At 35.9% G+C, this 27,262-nt stretch overlaps 1 protein-coding gene across 2 annotated transcripts in view; it reads left to right on the top strand.

Annotated features, from left to right (window-relative positions):
- The window catches only part of LOC110369696 (protein tiptop), a 286,797-nt gene that overhangs the window by 68,824 nt on the left and 190,711 nt on the right, over positions 1-27,262 (top strand). For both annotated transcript variants that reach the window (XM_021325209.3, XM_021325208.3), the window contains exon 3: positions 12,300-12,401. In XM_021325209.3, the coding sequence (XP_021180884.1) occupies positions 12,344-12,401 (58 nt within the window). In that variant the 5' untranslated portion in view covers positions 12,300-12,343. The remainder of the gene's footprint in view (positions 1-12,299; positions 12,402-27,262) is intronic.

The following is a 27,262-nucleotide window of genomic DNA, read 5'->3' as shown; positions in this document are numbered from 1 at the left end:
TGCATTCCATGAATTAGTTTATCTACTTCAGCAAGACTGAGAAATTATAACCTATGTGTATTTGTTGTTACCATATTTCCCTGCAACAGTATTTTGTTCATAAAAGTGTTGTACAGAAATAGACAAAACAATTTTACTATTTCTTAATTCTTACATTTTTCTTTGTTCAAAGGAATAGTTTGTGAAGCAAAGCATTTCCTGATAAACTCGGCAAAGAAAAGCCTAAACTACACATGTTGATGTTTTAAAGTAGCTACCCCATCAATGCACTTTTCACCAATTAATTTCTACCTTAATAACCACCATCTAATCACCAACCAACCAAAGAAAGGGCAATATTTTCATCAATCAAAGTGTTCACAATCACAATTGTAACAAGAACTAAAAAACCAGTTGAGCGTCCGGCCGTCGAGAACTGTTGGGGACAATTGAGATTCATGTGCACCCAAGGGCCAGTGATTCATGAGGTGGCTAATCAACGATGAACAGACTGTCTGTTTGTCATAGTTGTCCTGATATTGTCAAGCTAGATTGGTTGTGTCACCACTCGAATTGGTGGTCAAGTTAAAGTTGGTTGCTTGTTGTATGTTCCTCATCAAAATTAAGGTCTGTTTCTAGAGAATTCTTTTCGAAATGAGGTAAAGTTTACATCAGGGTAGGTGCAAGGGTAGGGCTGTACCTCTCTGTTAGTTAAAACTGTAGCTAGATAGCAACAGAACACACAGATATCTGTACTAACTTCAGAATTATGCGCATTCTACAGTACACTCAACCAACAAAGCACTCAAGAAAATGTTCGTATCATTTACAGTCACACTCGTAATAGCTTCTCATGAACACGCGTAACTCTCGTCTAATCCTACATTCACCTTTCACGACACCCACAAACAAATGACAGAGTGGAAACCCAGACTATGACTAATGTCCCCAAAAAAACCAATCAACTGTAATCCGACCATTAAGAGAGCCATCCATAAAACATTATTATAAGCTAATCGACGCTCAAATAAATCACTATAATATTATAAATATCTCATAATTGTAGATGGACGGATCTTCGTTGCCAAATGCCAACGGTTCGCCAATTTGTCTGTCTGTCTGTGTGATTTGTGTCGTGACTGCGTAGGTATATAATTGGGGACGATCGATGTCGCCTGCGCGGGAGTTGCGGATCAGACGGGATTGGGTTATTAGGATGCTGACAGCTTGAGTATTTTAAAGGCGTTTCTATAATGTACTTTATAATCTGTAACTACACAGCCATTTTCTTAAGAAAATCGCCTTTCATCAGGTATGCTGTCAGGAATTTTGCGTCGAAATGGCGTCGCGATCTAGGAGATACTTACACAACTATGGTCATCGATTGATTCCAACCGACCCAAGAAGCAAATAACAATAAAACGCAGTAGCTTTCTCGATCAAAACAAGCAGAGGCGTCGGTCCACTCATAACACATTAAATTAAGCACGAATTTACCTACTTTCCTATCTGAGAAGGCAAGGAAACTAAAATGTCAGATATGTATCTTATCGTGAAAGTTATAGTATTGAGAGCGGAGGGTTCAAGCTATACATAAGCTATGGCTCGCTATATATTTGAAGGCTTTCACCGCGTTAATATTTCATGTTGAACGCACTGAGTGTCGATTAGGGCCGGAACTGCACAAAGGTGCTCGTGACCAGGGCATTTGTTTGCCAATGACCAGGAAATATTATTGGGATGTACGGAATAATGATGGCGATTGCTATTTTGATGTGTTAGTCGTATTAGATGTCAATTTCATGACCATAGGTCTTGTACAGGTTTTAAACTGTCCATTGAAAGGAATTTTCACCACAATAAGGCATAAAACGTAATTTGGAAAGGACAATGCCGGATTTTGTATGGACCCTGTCCCCACCCACCAACTGACTTGAAACTAGTGTCATCGGAAGCGCATCCTTCGATAGATCATGATTATCAAAACGATTTACTCCAAATGTATGGGGTTTTGGAAATATTCGACATTTTAGTATCCACAATTAACGTAACGTTAGATTAGGTTAGTAGGTATACACCGTGACTTTTTAGTCGTCTTACAACGGCAAACTTGAAGTTAATTGATTATTAAGGATACTAAATTGTCTTATAGTTCCTAAACCCCATGCTTTTGGAATGTCTCCATAATAAGAAATGATCTATCAAATGAGGCGCATCCAATGACACTTAGTTGAATGAACTCTGTTGGAGGTAGTTAAGGTGTCCTTACGAAGTACTACACTGTCTCTTCAAACCGATTATTTTAACCGATGATAACTAAAAAACTGCTTAAAAGATCTTGATGAAAATTACATTAGACTAACTTTGAGATAGATTCTTTAAAATAAAAATAAAAACATCAAAATCGGTCCACCCAACTTTGAGTAATTGGTTAACAAACTTGAAGTTAATTGATTAAGTATTAAGGATACTAAATTGTCTTATAGTTCCTAAACCCCATACTTTTGGAATGTGTCTCCATAATATGAAATGATCTATTAAATGAGGCGCATCCAATGACACTACTTTCAAGTCTGTTGGTGGGTGGGGACGTTTTTAGGCATTGTCCTTTTCTGATGAAAGATGGAAACTTATTGAAATACGACTTCTTTTCAATTCAACATAAGTCATTCTAGAAAATCGATGATCCCCAAAATAAGGATTTATACTTGCCTTAATTGCCTTCGATATAAAGCTTAGGTACCTATCTCTCTCATCTTAATAAACCTTAACTTAAAAGACCACAATACCAATAGTCCCTCATTACTCGTGTTATTTATGCGAGTTTATTTGATCGTCGCATGATGTCTGCGCGCGCGCATCTTACGGGCATCAAACCCCCTTCAATTCGCTCGCATGCTAATGAATTCCAATGTTATTAGGTGTCCTGTAGTGAACCCAACGACTGACATCTACCTATGGAATTAAAATTGCAACTTGAGACTTAGGCTGTTTGTACACTGAGCTACAATACTGACTCTGTTTTTTTTACGGCTGTTTTTAGGTATATACCTAATTTTTTTTTTTTTTTTTTTAAGAAGAAAGAAAGAACTTTATTTTTCTAATTCTTAAACTAACTTATTACCTAATATACACTCTTACTATAAATAAAAATATTTAAAATATACCTAATTAAAATTAAATGTCGAGTGTGTGGTTTGGAATCGTTTTTATTTATTGATTTTCGTTGATGCCTGCTGTTATTTGAGTAGGTATGTCCTACTGGTTTACCTGACTGTCGAATTATATGGAATTGACGAAGGTTACACTATGTCAAATTTTGAGAAAGTTGCAAAATTGACGTGAATGTCTGCAAATAAAATTAGCTTTTTGCTACGCTTTGCGTAAAAGTCGCACGTAACTTGACAGATATATTAATACGAGGTCGCAATGTAAATTTATTCATAATTTCTAAGTCAAAACGGCATTATATGCTCCGTTGGGCCCGGCTAATTATTATTGACATGTTGCAAACTTGTCAATCAGCTCGCTTGCGCAATTCTAAACTGGAATAACGTTTACCGGCGCATACATCAAAAGTTATGAGTTTGTTCTAGGTAGCTTTGTATGCAAATAGCCTTAGACTTGTCACGTTGTGCACTTGCGTCGCGTCACTCTTCGCGATTGATTCCTGATCGACACGCGATCCATTCTCATCTCTATTTGAACAACGATACAGTTTAGTATCGAATGCATCACGAATAGAATCAGGTCTTATTAACCGAGCAACGAGGCATCAGTATCCATCATAATTTCGCCTCATTTTGTAATGCAGCCGCGCGATGCGATATTTTCATATTCAAAGCAACTTTATGTGTGCAGCCAACATCACTTTTATTACTTTAGACTTAAGACACAATTTGCATCGTGATTTACAGTGTGTTAAATTTGTTTTTTAAGTGCGTAGGCTGTACAGTTAGACGGAGAAGTGGGAATATAACCTGATGATGCAAATTTTAGTGTGTATCGTATAAAATGAACGAGAAATATAAGTAACTATCGATTAGGAAAGGCAGGTCGTTTATGGTTCTTGATTTAAGGTTTTTGTTGCGGACTTCCTTATTTGTTTACGATGAGAAGATCACAGCTTCTTACTTGGAATTAATAGATTTATTATAATAAAATGAATCACGATGGCTTCTGATAACTGTGATGGCATCTCGTCAATTTGAATCCAATTTCCTTGAAGGTATGAATATTTACAATCTTCATTCACCTATTTTCCATAAAATCTGGTGACAGGCCTGAAATTGCAAACAACTGGTAGGTTATTTCACCTTGTCCTTCCCATAGATTTTCTTTCACCTCCTAATTAAAAACCCTAGTTCTTACACTTGTGTCCTCGAAGCTACCAGTTCTACCACTATCGTGAAAGTAGCCGCACGTTAGAAGGATTTCGTCTCGCTAATCCGCTGAGGTTTCTCCAGCTCTGTCTTACCCTTCACGTCATACCTTCTACGGGTTACTGTCTTAGCTAGTTTGTGTGATGGTTTATTGCTAAGAAAGGTTGAAGTATTTCTGTTGATGATGTTGGATTTTATCTACAGTCCTCGTCAAATAAAGTTGGGTTTTTGGTTGTTGAGACTTCTGAGAGAGATGGTCACAAAATATGAGCATTACTTCGTATGCGTAAAGCTTCCTCAAAAACAGTAAATCTGTAGTTACGCAGTGTGTTAGATGGTGGGATATATTTGGACACCTAGAACTTCCATATCATGAACATACTCTTATTGCGCATATTTATTAATAGGAGTAAATACGCCTAATTACGGTCAATTAAAACCAAAAGCAGAATCATCATCGTCTAACTATGCATTTACGAAAAATTACCACCAATTTGGCAAACATCAGTAAGATCTATCGTAACCGATTACAAGCCCTAATTGCCCAAACACACAGACAGATCATCAATTGTTTTACTTTCAACATATAAATAATATTTATAAATAGTTTGATGATTTGCGTCAGCCATTGAAGTGTCATCGTTCTGACAGCGATTGTACCTGATGACGCTGTCTCTGACACCTAGAGCATCGAGTGCTCATTAGTGCTGGGCTATTCACTATTGTTTTTAGCACTCATTTTATACGTGTTTCGGAGATTTGAATTAATTGGGTGGTTTGAATTAGAGGTGTAATCATAACATATGATAGTGGATTCATTTTGGTGATAACATCAATTATAATGTGCATGCCCATTACAGGTATTGAGCGCACACCTGTACCATTCAGTTTATATGAAATGCTGTAGGGAAAGATTTGAAACATTTTGGATGTTTTTTTTAAGTTTTAATCTTGTGTTAATAACTCTATCTAAATGTGGGAACTTACTTACTAAGCTTAGCTTGCTAATTGTTTTTATCAAAACCTAGATACATACATAAGTTATTCAGTATTTACATTGTATTTAATATCTACAGATATTGCTTTATTCGCAAAAATAATAACGAAAACAGTGAAAATCGCCATCCAATATACAATCAACGTCATCCCATTACACGTTTGACATAATTTTAATCACCTGTTTATCTGCTGATCATTCAAATTAATCAGTGACGTCATGCCGATATCTTAATTAAAACTTTATTAATAAACTCCATTGGACCAAATAAACTAGGTTTTTAACGAAAATTCGTATATGTGCGGTTTAGTGGCGACTGTGGCGGGGAACGATTTTTGTATGTCTGTGTTTGAGTAGCTGATCTCCAAAGCCGCCTAGACGAGTAAAGTTAACTTATGATTGAATGAATACATTACAACACACCATTAAGCTTTTCAAGTCTTTCAAAACATGGGCAACAGACAATTTTTCAGTCAGAACTTAAAGTTCTGCTTTCTTATCTTTTCATTAGGTTTTTTGCGGCTACTTTTTATGATGATTGAAAAATATTGAAAAGCGATGAAGTATGAGAAAAAGATGTTAGTACCTGAAAAGAAATTCCTTCTATAAACACCGAATGCAAAAATACAGCTCCAGAATACCCTAAAAGTTTTCTCTCTTCCTCATCATTATCATAGAATCGTATCGTCCCCGTATCGTAAGCATTAAACATCACGATATCAATATCGGATATCAAGGTAATGAGGGGTCGATAATTAAATGTCCTCTGTCAAACCCGTCGCCACGTCAAATTATGTATTATCAAAATGGCCGCCGTGACGTCAGCTGCCCGTTAAATATGAAGGATTTACTTTTATCTGGCGAATTTAATACCTTTTTTACCAGTTTGGTGACTATCCGTCAGTTGTACAAACATCCATTAAAGTTTAAGCTTCTTTAAATCTATTGCTGACTCTTTCTTCGTCAACGAGATAAAAAGTGTAAGCAATAGATTTAATGGACGTTTGTGCAACTGACGGTAAGAATTTTTAAGGATTGGTATCTCCTGTTAAAATCTTCTTATTCTTCCTATCTACGGTCTACTTTCAAGATATCATAAAATCAATGAACTTGTTATGTAATACTTTGAATTGATTGAATCATAGATAATTTTGCTCAATCATGTTTAGAAAAAAATAATCGCACACTTGATCACTCTCAAAGTAAAAGCTAGGTTACCCATAGGCTTGCAACTGCAACATTTCTATATGCAACAGCAAGCATTACCAATATTAGCATAATGCACAATAACACACCGTACCGTACCGTACGTCATAAGCCGACAGTGTCGTGTTACGTCCACAGGCGACGGCGCTAGACGTTCTGAAAGAAACGACATAAATCCATCACGGGTGACGCGCACACTTAAATTATGAATGTGATCTTGAGTGATTTGTTGCTCTCGGTCTTGGCAAAAAATAATGCCACTGAAATAACCGGTATATGCTGGGGTTCCAGGGTACTGGAATTAGACGTGGAATAATTTTAAAATATTACTATTCACGTTTGACGCCCAATGGTTGAAATACGAAAACACCCGGACAAAAAAACTCGTATAAATTTTTCATTTAAGCAACCCTTTTATAGAAAAAATTGCTTTAAAACTTTTTCCCTTTTTGTAACAAAAATTTACACACAAACAAACAAAATACGAAGAGAAATGTTAGCGTAACGTTCTAAGTAATCCCGAGTAACGAATTTATGTATTTTTCTTGACTCCATAAAATGGCCGAACGTAGTAAACGTTTAATTAACAAAAACGTCAGAGTTGAGACTCGGGGGGTCGGTCCCGGGACTCGTAAATCAAGTCAAAATAGTATACAATAATTAAACGTATGATGGACTGTGTTTGTTCTTATATTTAGTCGCTTGTTACAGGGATATTCATTGTAAGAGTCTTTGTTGACCTCGTAGTGTACTTATAATATTTCTTGCAACATTTTAAATGCCTTTTGAGTCTTGATTATTAATGTAGCTTATGAATATGCTTTCAAAAGTTGGTAGATGAATAATGAGCAAAAATTAACAATTACTTAGGTCATTTCTTCGAAAGGTTGAACGGATTATTTGTAAAGTGCAATTCTTTTAACTACCATTTTCACCACATCTTCATACCTACACTACATTACTTCAAGCCATAACCCACACACATAATTGAAAAAGCCTTTACCTTATCCCTCAGACTTGGTGCACTACAATTTTCACTAGCAGCACCGCAATAGACCGATGCTATCAACTGGTCCATCATTATTAATGTGCTACACACATCACCATTCTAGCTGCATGTTATTTGATCGTGATAGGTTAGCCTAAGACCAGCTCCTCAAGAGATTTATGACCTTATAAATATGTCAGTCACGCAACGCTACTGCAAGTTACTTTTGGATCTGTTGTTATATGTTAGATATTTGGTAAAGGTTTTGGAAGTTCCTGTTTGGTGGAGTTGTCATTGAATATGATCCAGGGAAGGTGCTAACGCTGATGAACACCTTTCGATTCGAGGTCCGGGTCGAGAAAACAGAAGCTTTTTATTTGCTATTTATATCTTCAGTAACTCACACAAAGTAACACAGTTTCTATTGATAAACTGGTAGTAAAACAATATAACAGCGATAGACAATTATTTAATTACAATTGATCGGCGCAAGAGCAATGCCAAGTACAACTGTTTCCACCAATCACGTGTATTTAGAGATCTGAAACTACACTTTTACGACTAATCCTGGCTCCTGGTTACGCCTGATATTTTATGTAGTTTTAACTACGTGAGGTATGTTTTGACCACAGACGTCGCCCACGATCTTAATTTTATTGCCCATATATTTAATGACAGACCGATAGAGCCCGCGATAAAATACCAATGATCAGTATTAGCACCGGTATTAGAATTTCACCCAGACGCCATTTTGAAATTGATCGGCCGCTTGACATTTGAACTTAAGATCGTTTATCACATGGACATAAAAGCAATTTAAACTATTTTTTGAATAATAATTAAGAGAATTCCCAGAAAAATTCAAAACAATACACATCTAGTCGTCTTTTCTACTCATTCACAGAATGAAAAACAGTGGGGCGAACTTTGCAAAATGCAGACAAAAAATATGAATAGTTTTTGTTTACTCAACTTGTACAATTTGCACAATTTTAAACAAAGACCGCTATAAATTATGTTATTGTCACTTGGGACAATGTGTTGCAAAATTTTCGAAATACGTAAAAGAAGAATAAAGGAATAAATACGGAGCACTTTTACTTAAAGCGATGCAAGAATGTTGTACTTTTTGTAAGAATAGTATAGAATTCGCAATGTCACGTCTGGGATTTACGTCGACATGCCTTTTGAGTATTCATTTTTGAATCGGAGCACAAATATGACAGCAAGTTTTTGTTCCCATCTATGTACCGACATACCTGCTACAAATCCCTATTCCTTCATAGATTTTAAGCTACTAGAACTTCACAATTGTCAATACTAGGCACATATTATACAACCATAAAAAGTAATTCTCCAATGCATACACAGAGCATATCGGCTCACATTCACACGAGCAAATCTCACAAAACATAACTAAAACAGTGAATAAAGTGCGATCCTCGCTCAACAGAACTATCGCACAAACATTCGTTCACTTTTAACGTAAAGGGTGGCAACACGTTATCTCAAGTCGGCACAGTGGTCCCACCGCATCTGTCCGTACATAAATCTGTCGCATATGAAAAGAATTAAAACGTTCCCTATTGTAGACGGCTGAATAAATCTTACAGATATCTTTGTGAGGGACGCACGACGCCCGCGGCTCTCCGACGAGGAACGGCGATATTTTACAAGTTTTTGACAGCCGATATGGCTTTCCTAAACGGCACCTGCCCACTGTGCTCTGATGGCCGATCGCCAATGCTTGGGCCCAAAAAATGGGTTGGTTTTTGCTTTAATTAACTAGTGACATTTTCGGGTACCTTTCGGAATGTCTCATTAAGTATTTAAAATTAGTTCTGCAGTAAAATTCGTGCGTTCTTTATAAAACTATTAAAATACCAGTGGGTTTCCTTCAAACTTACTCGTTTTGTACATGCGCACACCATTAAATAATCATAAAAAAGTAATAGGTGAGCGTGTGATGGCGCTCCGTAACATAAAAACTTGTGTTGACGCATAATTAATTTTATACCATTACCGTTTTATTATTTATCTTAGTCTTAGACGCTCAGCATGTCTTCACGTAAATCACAATTAATGTTCATTAAATCTTCGAAGTTTTGTTCAACGTCCTTCATTTAGTTTCGCCTTGGAAACTAGATGGCGCTAGGCATCAAAACAAGAGCCAAGTAATGACTTCTACTGTTTTATTACAGTAATCAAATATAGCCTAGAGCTTGATGCGCGAATTTATCTCTTTTAAACAAATGAGTTGATATTCGACTTCACAAGGACAAAACTAACATTAACAAGACAAACAAAATGAACGTTCAGAACAAAAGAAAATTAAAAAGTAAGATACGTTAGTTTTATGAACTAGTTCTTTATATTGCCACATAAGTGTTTACGACCAATTAATACCTACTCAAATCAAATAAGTTTAATCAGAGAAACAGAAAAAATGCGATCACAGTGGAACCACTTAATAAATTGTCTGGGACTTGTATGGAGAAAAAAAAGTGTATAAATCGAGTCACCAATAACACTATAGTATGAAGTTTATGGCACTGCCCTTGAAGTGTGTTATCGGGCGACGATTCTTTATTGACACTATAAATGTGGGAAACATACGGGGAGGTTTTACTGCCGCGCCTCGTGAATGTTCACTCTGACGTACAATGTACGCGGAATGACACACGTGACGAACAACTTTTTGGTAGTGAGGCTGGTTTGTAAGATCTTTGTTATACTGCATTTGGAGATGTTTGTTTTCACATTAAAAAGTCAATGTGTAACATTGAAATTGGCTAAAGTTAAGGCTAGTGTAGTGTGTATCCCAGAAGAACTGTGTTTTCGATCTCATTAAAAGATCTCAATTGTTGAAGTTAGCCGTGATTTTTAAGTTTCTTGGTTGTTCGGAAAACTTGTCACAAACTTCTAAGTCATTTCCAAACAAAACCTAAAAAAATCAGAATGGGCCCCAAAAAAATTATCATAAACTTTTTATTTCTTTGGGTACTCAAAACTGTCCACCGTCGTGGCCGCTGCTTATCACTGCTCGTATATTTTCGTCATTACCCTGACTGATTTACAATGCTTTAGCGGAATATGTCCATCGGTCCCACTGTCCCGGCCACCGGCTCAATAATCGTTAAGACAAGACGCGTTAATACCTTATAAGATAAAAACATATACTCCATATATGTCGATGGCGACAATTAGTTTGGAGTGTCGTATGTCGGTTAGTTTTTGATGTTGTGAAATAATTTAGACGTAGACGCAATACATATGTATTCAGCAAAAACTAAAGTGATAGATAAAAATATAATGTTAGAATTTAGATGTCATTTTATTGATTTTGTCGGCGTATTTGGTTGTTTGTTGCAGTGGGTTGTCATAGTAATATTAATATGTAATTTCCATTGATCAACATTCTTCGAATCTGTGTAAAATGTGTTTATTTACTACGTAAAAAGTGTAATCCAATCTAGTTTTGCTACTAAAACAATTCAAAAGTAACTTTTCATATCTCTAAGATAATTCTTGAACACATTCATCCTTGACAAACAAACAAAAGTTTCCTCCATATAATATTATTATGATTATCACAAATACGGTCGACAGGAGACCAGGCGAGATGTGTGAGTGTGTGCAATTTATTGAATGTCTCTGAATAAACATAAATAAAGCTCTCATACATTAGAGGGAAGAATTTTATTAGTATGCATTCACATTTCCGGTCGCTTGAATCACATTAACACGAACCGTTTTATGTTTTTCACAGCACACAGATCCATATTTTTAACAGTTTTGGACATGAAAGTTTGAGTACACCAAAAAAACGTCGTAAGTCGCCCATCACAAATCACTGGGCCCACAGTGCACTCCTACACGATATTTTGGACACATCACAAGTTATTATATGTTGGCCGTGTACGTATCTTGTTAAACAAAACAAAATTAATCAAAAACGCCCAACAATGGTAATCGAGAGACAGTGCCCGTCATAAATCCAGGGTCCTATCACTGCATCGCACATCACTGTATCGCATTACGACATTGTCTGTTTGATATCGAATTTATTACGAGGGGCTTATTCGAATCACTCGGAACACGTCAGCCGGCATCGCTCGCCTCTCATAAATTGTGTGACATATCGTTCGAGTTCTGAGATTTTTCTGTATAAAACTGTCGGCGTTTTTATGCGCTCCGATAAGCCAACATACAACCCTAATAATGAAGGATTAAGGTTTAATTTAAGTTTTGATCGCGGCAAATACAATTTTGCTCTCGATATCTTGTCGTGTCTTGCCTCATATTAATGACGGTTCTTTTTTTAATTTATCGTGAATATTTTCGAATGTGTTTAGTGACTTGAGCCATTGGATTTTTTGATGTTACTCATCGGTTTTGAGAAGTGATCGGTGGCGATCGAGATAATCGAGTTAATTAAATAAGACACAAAATATTTTTGTCCAGAAGTGTATGGTAGTAACCCAGTGGGGTAGATCACATGACATGAAGTGTTTAATTAAATTAAAAAACCAGCTCATTTAATTTTATGAAGATTTTTCTTTCCAAATTTATTTTTATTATATTTTTACAATGTTTCTCCTACCTGTCTTGATTTGACCAAATATCACGCACGATATCGTGTTCTTTTGTACCATATTGTCAATACCGGGCTACTTTTACCTGTCATTTTTTATTATTATTTCAATGGCTTGTAGGCATTTTTTATTGAAATTTTCTTTGTTTCCAGATGTCAGGGAGTGACCAGGAGGGAAAGTGGAGCGACCAGTAGAGATGCGCTCCAAGCAGCAACCGCGCCCGTCCTACCGTTGGCTCAACACGAACGAAAACGGTTAGTCAAGTGCTCATTAGTACTCATTACGTGTTATGATAATATAGTAAACTAAGTTGAACGGATGTATGCAAGAAAAGTGGGCAACTACATGGGAGTATGTAGTTGTAAACAACTACATTTTATGAATGAGTCAGACTTGATACCAAAGTTCTACACAAACTAAGACGTTCTTTATACATAAATTGTATTAAATTAAAAAAAAATGTCTTTGTTACATAGACTCACTACAGAAACAAATGCAAACATATTACAACAAATAGATAACAAATTGTCCCATAATAGTACACGAGAACGCAATAAATTCAAATTATAATAGCAGTGATAAAGCTTATACATTACTCTCTGTTGAGAGATACATATTAAAACTGCATATCAATTACGCCGATCAATTTGATGCAAATCAAGGACACGTCATCCAAACGTTTAGATAGCTCAATTATGCCCAAACGGCTCACCGGTTCTCACACTGCGCCACAGACTTATGCATAAACCAGTACCTCCACGCCTACTTAATCACTATTTAACAACGAATAGATGCGTTGACTTACTGTTCTCAACAACATTTTTTTACTCTACAACACCAACTTATGCATGTTGTAGCCTATAGTTTTGAAACTCTAAGCCATTGTTTTAAAGTCGATATTCCCCTGACCTGCATATCCCGCCAGAATAATTTGTCGCAGCGAACAATTGAAACCGGGACCGTGACGTGACGATTCTGAATATCCAACTAAAACTCGCAATAAATATTAAGTTATGACCATAGAAAAAAAAGTGGCATACAAAACGCAAATGTACTAAGTAATAATTCATAGGTCTTTTTGTATGAAACTAAGCCACCGTGAAGCGATAAATAATATTTATTTTCGCTATTATACGGGTTTTTGTCAGTTGTAATGGGTGTAAAGCGCTGAGCGGGTTGGGTTGGGGCCGCGAGGGCCGCGGGTCACTATGCGCTGCAGCGTGACGTCATACGGCCTTAAGATGACGTCACTTCTTTAGATGTAGACATTGATCTTGAACTTATGCTGTTATAACTCCATTTCACTCCTAAGTATATCGTTCAATTTATAAGTTATAAATCTTGATTTATCTCATATCTTAATTTAAATAATTGACCAACTTTTTGAAACCGAGCAACTAGCCTCTGACTTTTCATAAGAGAAACTTATCTAGTCAGAAGTCAGCTACCTACTCGAAAATTACATCTTTATCAACAAGCCAGCCCAATTTTGGGTATTCTAATATTTGCAGAACGTCATCTAGCATTATTGTTATCTCTTATCTCTTCAACATGCTCCGCTGTTTTTGTGGCCCGCCATGCAATACATTCGTCCTTGCACCAAAGCTCACTCACATGCGCCGGCGCCACAAACATGTTTATTAATCGATATTTTAATATTTATAAACGCACTATATAATGTGCAGCTCTACTTATCTTTTTGTAAACTAATTGAGATAGGAAAAAACTGTCAGCTTGTCGGAACTTGAAAGGGGCGGATAGTTTCTAAAAGCTATATTGAATTTTTTTGGTATATTATGTTAAGTGATAGTTTACATTTACAAGTTTACCTATATGTTTGGAGTTTGCTATACTTATCTATTCGCAAAACATGAAAATCTGAATGGTTGGGTTCTCAGGAAATGCTATCTGTGAAGGTTTCTAAAATGGCTGACTGAAGATTTTGTGTAAGATTAGACATCAATTTGGTACTTAGCTGACCTGAATCGAACCCCCACACTTCAGAAGCTGGTGCTTTAACCACTGGGTCACAGGGTAGCTAGCATATGTATTAAAAAATGTGACGTAGATATTTTAGTAGATATTCATATTATAATCAGCTTATCCAACAATGAAATCAGATCCAGTTATAATGAGAACAGCAATGACATTACAGGTGCGCTAGATAACTGTCAGTTAACCTTGACTAAAAGATTAATAGTTAGATTTAGCCAGGCGAACTTATCACAATACGACTGATTGATCAATTACTGTAGTTCTGAAGTTTCAGATACAAACTTATTACAGTAGTATTTGTATTAAAACTAGATATTTCCGTCATTGTAGGCAATATCCTGAAACGACCATAAAGACCATTTAAAGTGGTATTAATTAATAGAAAAATCTGTAAAAAAGAGAATAATAATCTAGAAAAACATTTAACTTTTCCTAAAAAGCTTATAATTCTCAACCGTTTTATGATTGGGAGTAAAATTATTCTCCCCAACATATCATTTAAAAATGCATAATTTTTAAATCTGAATATGAATCGATAGTAAACTGAAACTTCAAGTTTAGAGTGGACTTTTTGAGTTCACTCTAAACAATAACTTAAGTCTTCACCAAGTAAATCACAACCTAGGTAAAATTATATCAATACATATCTACTTACCTGTCTGTTTACCTGTCCGACTGCCCAACTGACCCCACAAGAGCAAGTGACCACACAGCTGCCTCAAAATTAGCGTAACACTACCAACAATAAAAAATAATAAAAACTGTCCATAGTTTAGTTAAATTTATGGCCTCCCTTGATTTACAGGCTTTCTCTAAACTATTGTTAAAACTAGTTAGCATTAATGTTATGTTTGTGACGATTCCCAAATGCTTTAAGAGTGACGGTCTTTTATGTTTTTGATGTTTCGGGTTTTATTTGGCAGTAGCAATGAGAATAATAGATATTTTGTAACCTAGCCAGAGTATGTTTAATTCAACGACTTTCAATATGGAAGGTTCCTAAAAGACAATTTTTTCACCGATAAACAAGAAAACAATTACTAAACTAAAACAAACAATAGTCCAATTACAAATACCTTATACGCCTGATGTAAGCCATGACACGTCTTCAAGAACCACCTGTTAACTTGAAATAAAGTAAATAACGCGTAAAGATAATATCTAGTACTAAATACCTTTCACATAAAAACTCCCATGAAAATACAGTCCCATTATTGTCAAGTCTACGCCTCGTATATCATTGCGTAGGTACTTATACACTTTTTCATCGGCCAATAACTCTTTGAAAAAAAGCCAAAAAAAATCCTCAGGTAGGGTCCAAATTATTGATTTACCGCTAACATAATGAATAACTGATACAGTCGAACAGTTGTTAAGTTCCTCTACGCATTTTTTACGCTTTCCGTAATCATTTGACCGACTGAAGGTTTTATTGCCAGTTTTTATGTACGTGAGAAAACAATTGTTAGGCCACAAAATTGTCGGAACACAATAAACCTTGTGAAGCACTTTCCTTGTTTTTACGAGTTTAACTTTGACTTCCAGTCTTTAAGTTTTATTGCAAACCCTTTATTGGTTTTGACGGAAGAGTTGTGGTTCTTTGTTGATGAATAGTGTGCGACAGTCGGTGATTTGCGGTCCATTTTGTAAAGGTTTTTGTCATGTATATTAGAGGACTTAGTTCTATTGTTCGTTAGCGGTTGCAGGGTTTAGGCTACTGAAAGTTCTTTTGTTAAGTTGGTTGGTAAAAAATATGCGCCGCCAGTAAAACTATTATCCCGATTTACAGCAGTGATTTACGCAAATAAATATGAGCAATATAAAGCGGAATCAATCACGCCGCAAGCATATACATTCATAAACCGCCATCATAAAAACCAAAAAAAAATCTGTCGAATCCGCATAAAAGTAGTGTTTACAAACAGTGAGCGCGGTTAATCTTTACGATCGGCCCCGAATAGGCCCGAATACACCCGATCGCCTGATTTATAGACTTCGGAATAGCTCCCGTCTTTTAAACGATCGGCCCGATGCCCGCTGAATTTACGGCTTCATAGAGTTTTATAACTGATTTTATCAGTCGTAAACTTTTACAAGGCGATTTGGTCGCTATTCATTAAGGGCGCTGATGTGCAGACCATCTTTATACGCCGAGCATGGAGCCGCGATGGCGTGCGACCCGATAGAACATCTCATCATGTGACTCACCTCATCGAATGCCACTCAACCATACTAAAATGTAGATAGACGCAACGGTTATGACATTTTTGTTAGGCAAATCATAGGTTTTTTACTACCTTAATAACTTATTTCCACAATCAGATATTTATGAACGATAAAAAACCTATAGCATACACAATAAACTTCTGATGAACGATTTCCGTAAAATACTAAAAAGCTCGTCATAAAAATATAATCTTGTCAAAACACATCCGTTGTTTGAACAGGTTTTCTTAACTCCAATTATTGGTTAGGGCCATAAAAAGTGACGATTACGTATAAATCATTAAGTGAATAGATTTAGGGCCTGCCCTGGGGCCATAAAGTGAGTTTAGTTGTCAATAAACGCGCGTAAACAGTTGTCGGGTCGGGGCGTTAGATCGTTAACTGTGTAATCGCGGGCTGCGTGGCCGCACACGATGCAGGGGTTATGAATGTTGCAATTTGTTGCACATTGTTAAATATTTTGGTAATTAGGGATTTTAGTAGTGGTTGATGTGTTACTAATGTTTCTGTTTACCTAGCTAGCGAACCATTTATGTGTTTATAGCCGCGTGTTTATCCCCGGCGGCAGTACACTTGCTATTTGTGCCGCAAACATCGATTTTATATTGCGTAAATTATGTTCTAATCACGTATTTAGGCCATCATTTTACGTGAAAGCATGTGTGGACTATTTTATGGGTCTAATGATGATTCGAAGAATTACGTCGTACTTATGTTACCAATACCGACGACTACCGCTCTTTTTCACTTTCTTCCTTTTACCAGCACCTGTAATTAAAACCCCCTACTATATACATACTTACATAATAAGCCTGGCTGGTCGAATTCAGGCTTATCGTCGGTTGCGACCTCGTAACGCGACCTCGCATCTCCGGCATCCTGCTGTACGCCACTTTATGAATGAAACTGGAGAATGCGCAGGCGCACGGTGTTAGGATGCGGTTGGATTGGCGGCTTTTGAACTTTGAAAGTATTTTTTGTATATAGGGATTTGTGAATTTTTCTGACAAAAAATTAAATTATAGACAAAAAATCAGGGGGAAGGTACTTATATAGAAACATGGTAAAATTTTTCCCTTTATAAATGCGTGTACACAGTTCACAAATTAGTTAAGGCACTTTATTTCTAGATAGGGACTCATGTATAGGAATTGTTATCACATCTTGAAATATGGATTACATTCATGTGTTATCATTACTTACGATGATGACGATTGTACAGACTACTTACCTACCAATTTAATTGACGTTTCAAAAGCTGCGCAACCACACACACTAAAAAAATTCAATTCTTGTAAGTATCTGTATTTTTTAGATTGAAACATACAACTTTATAAGTAATTTTCATACATCATACATCGCCTCTTTACTTCCTATATGAACAGAGCCTTACCCTGTAACACGAGTAGTGGATTACGCTCACGGCTGATTACGTTCAGCCCGACAGTGACCGACGGCAGCTCATATCATTTTTACACTTCAATATAAGTAATGTACTTAAAGACAGACTTGATTAATTTTTTTGCAAGTAGCTATAGGGAAAGAGCTACGTCAATCCTACAATGAGTTGTGTATAGCTACTGAACGTAAAATACTAATATTTTGCACTATTCCCTGCGATTTCACTCTCATCCCAAGAAAACTGCGTCTTTTACCTAGCTAAATAGTATCCTACATATTCTGATATCCGCTATATCATTTGATATTCAATAGGTAAGTAATCTGTGAGTAAGCCTCTGACCTAAGCTTTTAAAAGACACGCTTGCACAGGGACAAAGTAAGAGTAAATTGGGATGCGGACAGCCTTTACTAAAAGGCAATTATGATTAAACACAAGGCTACTTTAAATATTTGGCACACTTATCTTCAATAACTAATACCTAACTAATAAACAGGTAAATGAAGGACCCGTTGGCAGTATGAATAAAATTAATTTCCATAAATCATCGAAATTAATATACCTATTAATAAAATTACCGTCAACACATAAACACAGGGTTTCTGCCTATATCTCAGTGTCGGCAGATAACTTCGGGTGGCGCCAGAGAATATATATAGCTAGTGACAGTCAAATAAATACACACATACAGTCATACACTAAAACCTAATCTTGTTATTAGATACCTATGGGAAGGGGTATTTTGTAATTTTACTCTACACCCATGGGTCTCTATAAGATCTAGTGAATAGGATAATCTTGGATAGATTTTTTTGTATGTGTAGGTATGCGCAAGTAATCGCTTGTGTTGTGCAATGTATTAGAATAAGGATCGTGTTAAAAGTTCTGACCATAAATTATTATTATTTATTACTACATCTTAAGTGATTTTTAGCCAAAGACAACTTTATGTTTTTGGCTTTTATTGTGATCATTATAATGATAGAAATTAAAAATGTCGTCGAAACCGGATTAAAGTCAAGACCAAAAAAATATTTATTACAAAAAAGTTTGTTTTGACGAAGACAGCTCTGAGTTATGCATTTGTTTTGTTCCAATGACTTATAAATATGACTCACTAATTAATACTAAAAGCTACCAGAAAATAAAGTCGTTTCCAATAACTCCATAAAAGTGTTTCAATCAATCTCATCAAAATAAAAATTGATTTTAAAACTTCACGCCAATAACAATCTGCTATCAAGATAAATACTTACCGTAAAAATATTAATGTTTGTTGTGTAAAATCAATTTAGGATACATTAAATAGTAGATTTATAATAGTCGTAAAAAAGAACATGTTTCCACTAATTAATGTCATCGAGACGTTGTCAGACATGTCAAGTTCGTATTTCGAATCATTTTGGGACAGTTTTTAACTCTATAATCTATGGAAATCGTATGTATTGACATGTCGGTCTCGGAATTACGATGGCAATAAGATGTCAGGCAGCCATTTTGTTTTTAATGTCATACGACCCTAAGTTTGAATTTGGAACGTAGGAATTTTTATGCAAGTTTAGTGGTGATTTGGTGACAGTTTTAGTGAGAATGGTAGAGGTCAAAGTAGCATCGTAAAAGGCGATTTCATCGACAACTGTGAATATGTGAATATCTATGCATCTTAACACCTAGGTCAGGGTTTAAAGTTGGTCGTAAAGTTTTTCAAACACAAAATTGAAGTCATTCCTAACGTGAATTAATTTAGATCTCGACTAACGTCCGTACGTACAATGTTAGGTAAGAACAGATTTTATTCGATTCTTTCCCAAATCGAATAAAATGTATTGAGTGCAACATCTCCATTATAGCAACGTCTTGAAAGCAACTTAATGAATATTTCTAGCTATAATTCCTATAGATTAGTACATCATAAATTAGCGTTGACAGGCTACTTGGTCTAGTAGTAGCGTGATGGTTGGCTCTCGTATAATTCACTTAATATTTGCATAGCCGGAATCCGGTCGCGTGGTATCGTTCTAAATGTATTATGTTATGCTTGGAATTCGTCACTTTACTAATTCTATTCCAATGTCTTAGTGTATGCTTCGCTCGTCGTCATTCCTTTCAAGTACTTACGAATTATTTCGAAATTCGATTATAACTCGTTTAGGTAATCGATTGATGATGACATTCAGGTGTTTGGAATAAGGACTCCAGAATTATTTCAAATATTAATTTGTTAATTTGTGCAAATCAGTCAGGAATTTTGTGTATTTATTTTTAGATTTTACGAGATTTTTATTGTGTTGCATGTTATGTTAAAAGCTAGAGATAAATAATTTATACGATTAGTATACAAGATTATTCGATGGAATTAATTTGTCACATTTAAGAGACCTGTTATCTGTTATCTTTATTGAGATTAAGAGAAAAGCTTACTGACGAATCTAGTTGACATAGTCTGCTCATTATATTATTAGCAGGATATAATCGAAAGGCGTTTGTGAAAGCAATATTCCTTTATATCTCGACGGAATTTAACTGATAATATATAAATAACTTTACATAATATAACACTTAAAAGTAATTCCTCAATTTATACGGAAGACATAATTACATTATGTTATTTATTTACGAGATGTATTCAAAGCAAAATATGGTGATAATCGTTTCCAAACAGCCTATTACTCTACCAACGGAATTTAAAGTCGATCTTATATTTACTAGCGAAATAATCGTAACAGTAACATCGAATAAAAATAATATTAATATCGTGCTAATCGATAACAAATATACTACTACAGAATTTCGAATAACAATTCAAATAGGCGATTATTAATAAAAAACGGGATCCAAATCGCCTATTAAATCGATTCAAATTTTAAAAGTTTGATTCGACTATCGACTAGAATCCGAACGTTAAACCATAAAGTAATCATTCGAATATGTGTGTTTAAAAATGGTAATCGATTTCGAAATCGAATGATTTATTGACATTTAAAGTGGATTAAGATTTTATATCTAAATTCATAATCGGTGTGGGTTTGAGAGACGAAGAAATGTTTTAGCTCCTTGCTAATTGAATAGTGACATAACAAAATGAATATTCAATCATTTACGTTGAAATTACGTATATACCTATTTATTTTTCTTTCACAAAAAAATTATGACTATCAAGGTCACTCATATCGCGTGTGGAAACCATGCCGAAGTATTAACATTTTCAGTTGATAACAAAGAAATAAATCAAATAACACCGCAGCCGTTGAACTTCGTCATAACCGATTAACAGCCGCAAACTCGTTTGTAATATTATGTAAAAATCGTTCGGCCAAAGCGCCAACCTAAGTATGTCTGATTAATTCTTCAACAAGGCGATTATCATGCGATATTGAAGTCACACGAAAATTTATAAAACACTGTGACACTCGGTGACTGGACATGTTTATTAGCACGACGCAAATATTCCAATAAATTATTTAAATGATACCTAGAAACACCTATTAATAGAGAATCACCAATTTGCTCCTGCCATCACCGCTACGACTGCCAAATAAAATTCAGACTTGCATCCATTGTAATAAGGTGCAAAAACCATTAAGAGAAACGAAAATAGATCGTTGCGGCATATTCACTTAACTCGATTCTCGATTTTCGAGAATCTTTATCGATGGTCTATTCAATAACCGTTCGGTATCGATATAAATTGTTATTGGCGACGTGAGTTACCGTTTCGGAGATGGCGATGTACAGACGGACAGAGGAATAAATATAGAATGAGGCTTATCTCTATACGGTATCTTTGATGGAGAGGTGTCGATAGCTTGAGTGGGTGATGCTCCTTTTATTCGTAATAGATGTCGCTGTGATCGAGTGTTATGTCACCGAGCGTCACAATTGGTGCTAAAATAATATTACTCCAGGTACTGAAACAGGGGAATAATAAAATTCTATAACTACAAAATAGCAGCTTGTATTAGACAGGAGTTTACAATATCCAGTATACCAATCCACATACTTCTCACATGTAAAGATGGGTAAAGAAAATTAACTGCACATAATAAAACATCAATTGATTAATAATCACCCTAGAAGAGATTTTCAACGGTTTTTCAGTAAAAGCTAAAAAAGTAGTATCAAAACCAATTACAAATTCTATTCCAGAATTAATTCTTTATGCTCCTAACCTAACCTTTCGCATAACAGTCATTCACTGCCACTGCCAGTCATCAAACACATAGATTAGTTCACAAACAGATTGATGCCAATTTCCCTGCCATTTCTAGCAGATTGATGCCAGTAGCTTGCCATTTCTGCCATTGATGCCAGGCTGTCGATCCTGCCAGATTGATTGGTTGATGGGCCGCTAAATTATGGAGCATTTTATTTTTAGTGGGTATTTTGGAGTTCGGTGGTAATGGTAGGTTAGGTTATAAATTCAAGTTTAATAAGGAAGAGGTAAATTGTTTTCAGAATTTAAAAAAGTTATCAGTTGAGAATTACCTACTATTGTCGGATTTGAACTTGCCTTGAAATAAGTACAGTTCCTCAATCTTAGCCCAGTCTATTACGCGTGAACGCAAAGTCTGTATGTACGTAAGTTTTTTGTAACAAAACTTATACCTATCTGTTATTTGAAGTCCCTTGAACTTACATGTTCCTGGACACACACGTCTACAGACAGATGAGATAATATGTATTCTAAAATGCTTATGTGACAGTAACTAACGTTGATTTTCTTCTAACGGGACAATAAACAGTTATATAAACCCTTTAGTAGATGCTGTCTAGTAAGTGTCGTGGTATATTTCACGCGAAGGCCGATAGGTGGCGCTATGCGTTTCAGTTCTGTCATTCGCACGATTTATTAGTAGAGAAATATTTTATTATTTCCTTATCAATATGCAAGTTATAAGAACTTTGTATTTCTATAATATCAGGATCAATCGTTTAAAGTTCTACGCTAGAGGCGGTCGTTTTGAAGATGGCAGATGTAGATGTCATAAACTGACCACTTCGTGTCCTGAAAGTAATATTAATATTAAATCTTTGGTACAGTTTTTAACAGTTGCACCACTGCAGATTTTTATAAGTTTTACCCTGTTATGACTAGTGGAGGTCAGTTAAGCAGTCTGTCCGTATCCATTTTTGTGCACCATGCTAAGCTATTGCTAATAACTGAATTAGTACGAAGGGTAGAGGCACTACAGCCCTTACCAAAAAGTTCATTGAGTCATGTATTTCTTTTTCTCTACATTGATATTATAGAGGTACACAACTTTTCTTCAACTTGGCAAAAATAACCCGTATTCCCTCTAGTTATCGTCTTTAAGATTACCTTCATCTAGTGTAGACAGCAATAACTTCAAGGATTAACGCTTGAGATGCGACTTCCAAATGAACGGCTACAGACTTCGACTTCGGCCACAAGACTGGAAGTCGCAGGTATACTCGCTTACACCGTGACTGTAACGCGCCTTGACGCGCGATGTTCAGCTCAACTTTGTGTTGGTGGTATAAGAGAGGAGAGGAAAGCGGGCAAGGCACACGCTATTACAGTTCATTTGGCTCAAGTCGTTTCAAAAGAAAGAGGCTTTTATTTATAACTTTGACAGAGCAGATGTAAATTTTTGATAATTAATTTTTAGGATTTTTTCTTACCTTGTGCTTTTAGGCCAGTAAAACTATTATGTGTAGTGCTTTTACTTAAATATTTGTGAAATGCCAAACTTTTTTTTATCAGAAACATTATATTGTCACTTTATGATCTGTTTTACCAAGTCACTCCTTAAAATACATGTGCTAAAGTAGAACTATCGCTTATACTTAGCAGACCCAACCTTTGGGCACGCAATTTCACTTCCAATGTGCCACATCTAAAGTCGCTCCCGCTACCGCTCATGCCTCACCCCATCTCCCAAGCTCGATCGCTGATAAATTCTATCAATAACATCTCGGCAAGACGTCGGGGCCCTTCAATAGTGTTTACCACCAGAAACGTGTAGTTTAACGCGGCTCTTACGGTTTTGTCATGGTTTCTTCCCGTCATGGCTCCTGACAGCTTTCATAGAGGACAACTTGAATTATCTAAAGGTGTTTTGGGAGAGATTAGATCAGCTTTTGGTGATGCAAGAGAAAATTACTTAATAGGTATGGTAACAGGTGTTATGACGGCTTCTTATAAACGAGGAACAGAGCGTTTTCTTTTGGATGGTAGCTTCTGACGTTTGCTCTGTGAGGGTTATGCCAGAAAACTACGATCCGTGTCCAAAATAAATATTTTTTGACAGGAACTGCAGCATGGTTGCAGCGCTTTCACACCGGCAGGTTTTCTTCTAATTAGGACAAGTTTTCTGGGGCAGGAAGTCGTTCAGTCTTAGAAATACATAGCCATACTCACAGTCAGCTCATACTCATAGATCACACTGTAGCTGATTTAAGCCTCTCATTAGTTGACTCATCTAGGCTTCCTACATAAAGTGTGAAATAGGATTTTTCTATGTGCGTGTACCTTTAACGAGGTCAACTATGTTTGTGTTGGTCAACTGTTATTTTGTTAATACGCCCATTTTAGCATTAAGCATATGCTTTCTATTATTATTGCATTGCCATTTAACAGAGTGGGTGTTCCAATAATTTTTCCTTTTAGATACAGTGACGCATTCTGTTGGTATTTAGGCTTTTAAAACTGTCGCACGCCTTAAATGTTGTGGTATTTCAAATTAATAATATTAAATTGATCTTTTAGTGTTTGTTTAGTCGAAAAAATTGAGCGATTTATTGGTGTCATTTGGTGTCATCGAGTAGTTTCTTATTTTTGGGGTATTGGACATTCTATTAGTTTGCAACATTTTATTTCCTATTTATCTTTTCTTTTATTTATTTTATAATATTAAACAATAGCTAGTGTTGAAAGTATAATTGGCATAATATAGAATAGGTAATTATAACTTTATTTCTGAATTTCTTTCCTCTACAAACATTTAGGAGTTAATTTTCAAAGCTACTAAAAAATACAGAAAAAAATTATTGTCAATTTTCAACTTTACAATAGTTATTTACCAAATCTTTACCTTACGCAGTTGACAAGTCAAAACATTTAGCAAAATAGCTAGAAATATCTCAATTACCGCACGTACGAGCGGCATCAATCTTGTCGGCGCGTTGTCTGCACATCAGGACACGACACTCGTGACCGGCTCTCCGACTACACCCGTACTTAATGTCATCGTACTGTGTATTACGTAGTTTAGTGTTTTTGTGCTGATACTAAGATAGAATAAGCGGTTAGTTTAAAAAGATATTTTGTTTCTGGATGTATGATTCGGGATTTTGTCCTCCTGTCACGAAGCATAATCTGCTAGTAAGTCTGAAACTTACGAAAATATTCAATAATCCTTGTGTCCATCAAGTTTCAAGTTTCGCAGAAGTAACCTTGTAGCTCATTTCAAAATGATTACCAAAAAAGCTTGAAATTGTAGTTAGCATCAATCAATCAGACGGCTTCCAGTCTACCCGGATTCAGCTGAGGAGTAGGTAGTGTTTTACAAGGAGCGACTGCCTATCTGACCTCCTCAACCTAGTTACCCGGGCAACCAGATACTTCTGACTACCCGTAACGGCTGCCAAGGATGTTCAATGACAGCCAGGACCTACGGTTCAACAAAACTTTAAACTTGAAAAATGATCAAAACTTTAATTTAATTGACTGACAACAAAGTCTCTAATACTCCTATCAGCATCATTATCCAAACACTTCTGAGTCAGCATCAATCTCCGCAAAGCAGTACATTAGAAACAAGTGAGTCGTGACCAGTCAGCGACCTCCGCAGGTGTCTGACACTGTCGCCGCAATGTATTACTTGTAGCATTGTTATTGTGGCCAAACTGGCTTTGTACGAAACTATTGAGGGATTTAAATGTTTGAAAATTTTGAGAAAAACTTAGGTAAATTTTTTTTATGAAAAATCTATGGAGTATGACGAGCATCTTGGCAAATTTTGTTATAAAATTCAGTCGCTCTTAGTACTAGATAAGGTTTATCTTGTCATAAATTGTGCAATATTTGATCACAATAATGAAAATATACTTATTCAAAAAGTTGTTTACCTATATCAAAAAGGATTTTAGACAGCAAAGTTCTTGTGCTTTATAACAATACAGTAAGATTATCTTAAAGACAGTACTAAGGAGATGAGCCGTTGCTATTTCCCATTTATCAGAATCTCAAACGTTCCAGATCTACGTATTTAAAGCAAACTAATCTTCAATAAACAATAGGAAGACAGATAAATCGCCTTCATACTGATACCAGATAAATATCGTATCGGAATCGCCTCGTGAACTATCACGAACGAATAACTCACAGCGGCTTGCGTACGCGCAACGACATTTCGATATTCGCCATTTTGATCTATAACACGACACGCCCCAACTTCACCTGTTGTGATCAATTGATGGTTTAATTCGTTGACAGTTTGTTATTACATTTGTTGTACCTTAAGGCTATTTTGTTCCGATAAGGTAAATATAATTTAGTGGGGTACAACAATGTACAAAGTCATATTTTTATTCCTCCTTTAAAAGTCGTATGTCATCTCAATGAACGATCTTGAATTGGGTTTTCCTCTTTTGAGAACCGATAAAAGAATTGTAATTATTGCTATGGCTATTAATCTTTTGGGGACAATTGTTATAAACAAAGTATAAGTTATTAGTGAGAGCCAATCGAACTCCTCAAAATAGCAACAAAAGAAAAACAAAAGCAGAAACATGGATGGCGTCCTTAACCAGCTTTTACAAGTACTTTAAAATTAATAGTCACTTAATTGAAAACAACAGCGAATAAACCGTTTAACAAAAGTGTTATTACTTCTTAAACTAAAAAAAAGAAGTTAATTGATAACCAAGTGTCAATTTGGATACTTCCCATCAATTTAGTAGAGTAAAATTCTGCATTTCGCGTAATAGTCTGTAATGACAGTGGCGGTGCGCGCGCGCCGGTCGCCATTAGGCGCAGTAAATCGGCCGAACTGCGCAGGAGTACAATGGCGGCCAAATTAGCGCGTATTGAAATATCCGCGTGTTATTATGCTTGTTATTGACAGGTGTAAGCTGATTGGTTTATTATGAAGATGTGCTGTCATTACCTTTGGGTAATTTTTTGTAAAAACTGTTATTATTGAGGTAACATCCTTGGTATATTCTGGAATTGCGAAAAATATAGCAAAGATATGCCAAGATAATTTTAGACTACATATACTTTAAATAGCATTTAATTTACAAAAGACTATAAAAAACTCATCACTAATTGAATCAACATCGATACCGCAAAAATATCTTTCAAACTTCACTCAACTTAACGCTTATTTGGCGACTAAAAAGCAGCGAAGTGGGTCTGGAAAGCCAATCAATCTGTCTCAGGCTTGTCTCGTGTGATTACCGCGGGTTAATAAGACAGGGGCGAGGGGCGTCTTGGGCACCTGTGGAGCAACTTGTTGCACGCAGCCGTTT

This window comes from Helicoverpa armigera, chromosome 9 (genome assembly GCF_030705265.1).
Source record: "Helicoverpa armigera isolate CAAS_96S chromosome 9, ASM3070526v1, whole genome shotgun sequence".
In the NCBI taxonomy this organism is placed as follows: Eukaryota; Metazoa; Arthropoda; class Insecta; order Lepidoptera; family Noctuidae; genus Helicoverpa; species Helicoverpa armigera.
The sequence above is the reverse complement of the archived record's forward strand: the minus strand, read 5'-3'. Positions and strand labels throughout refer to the sequence as shown.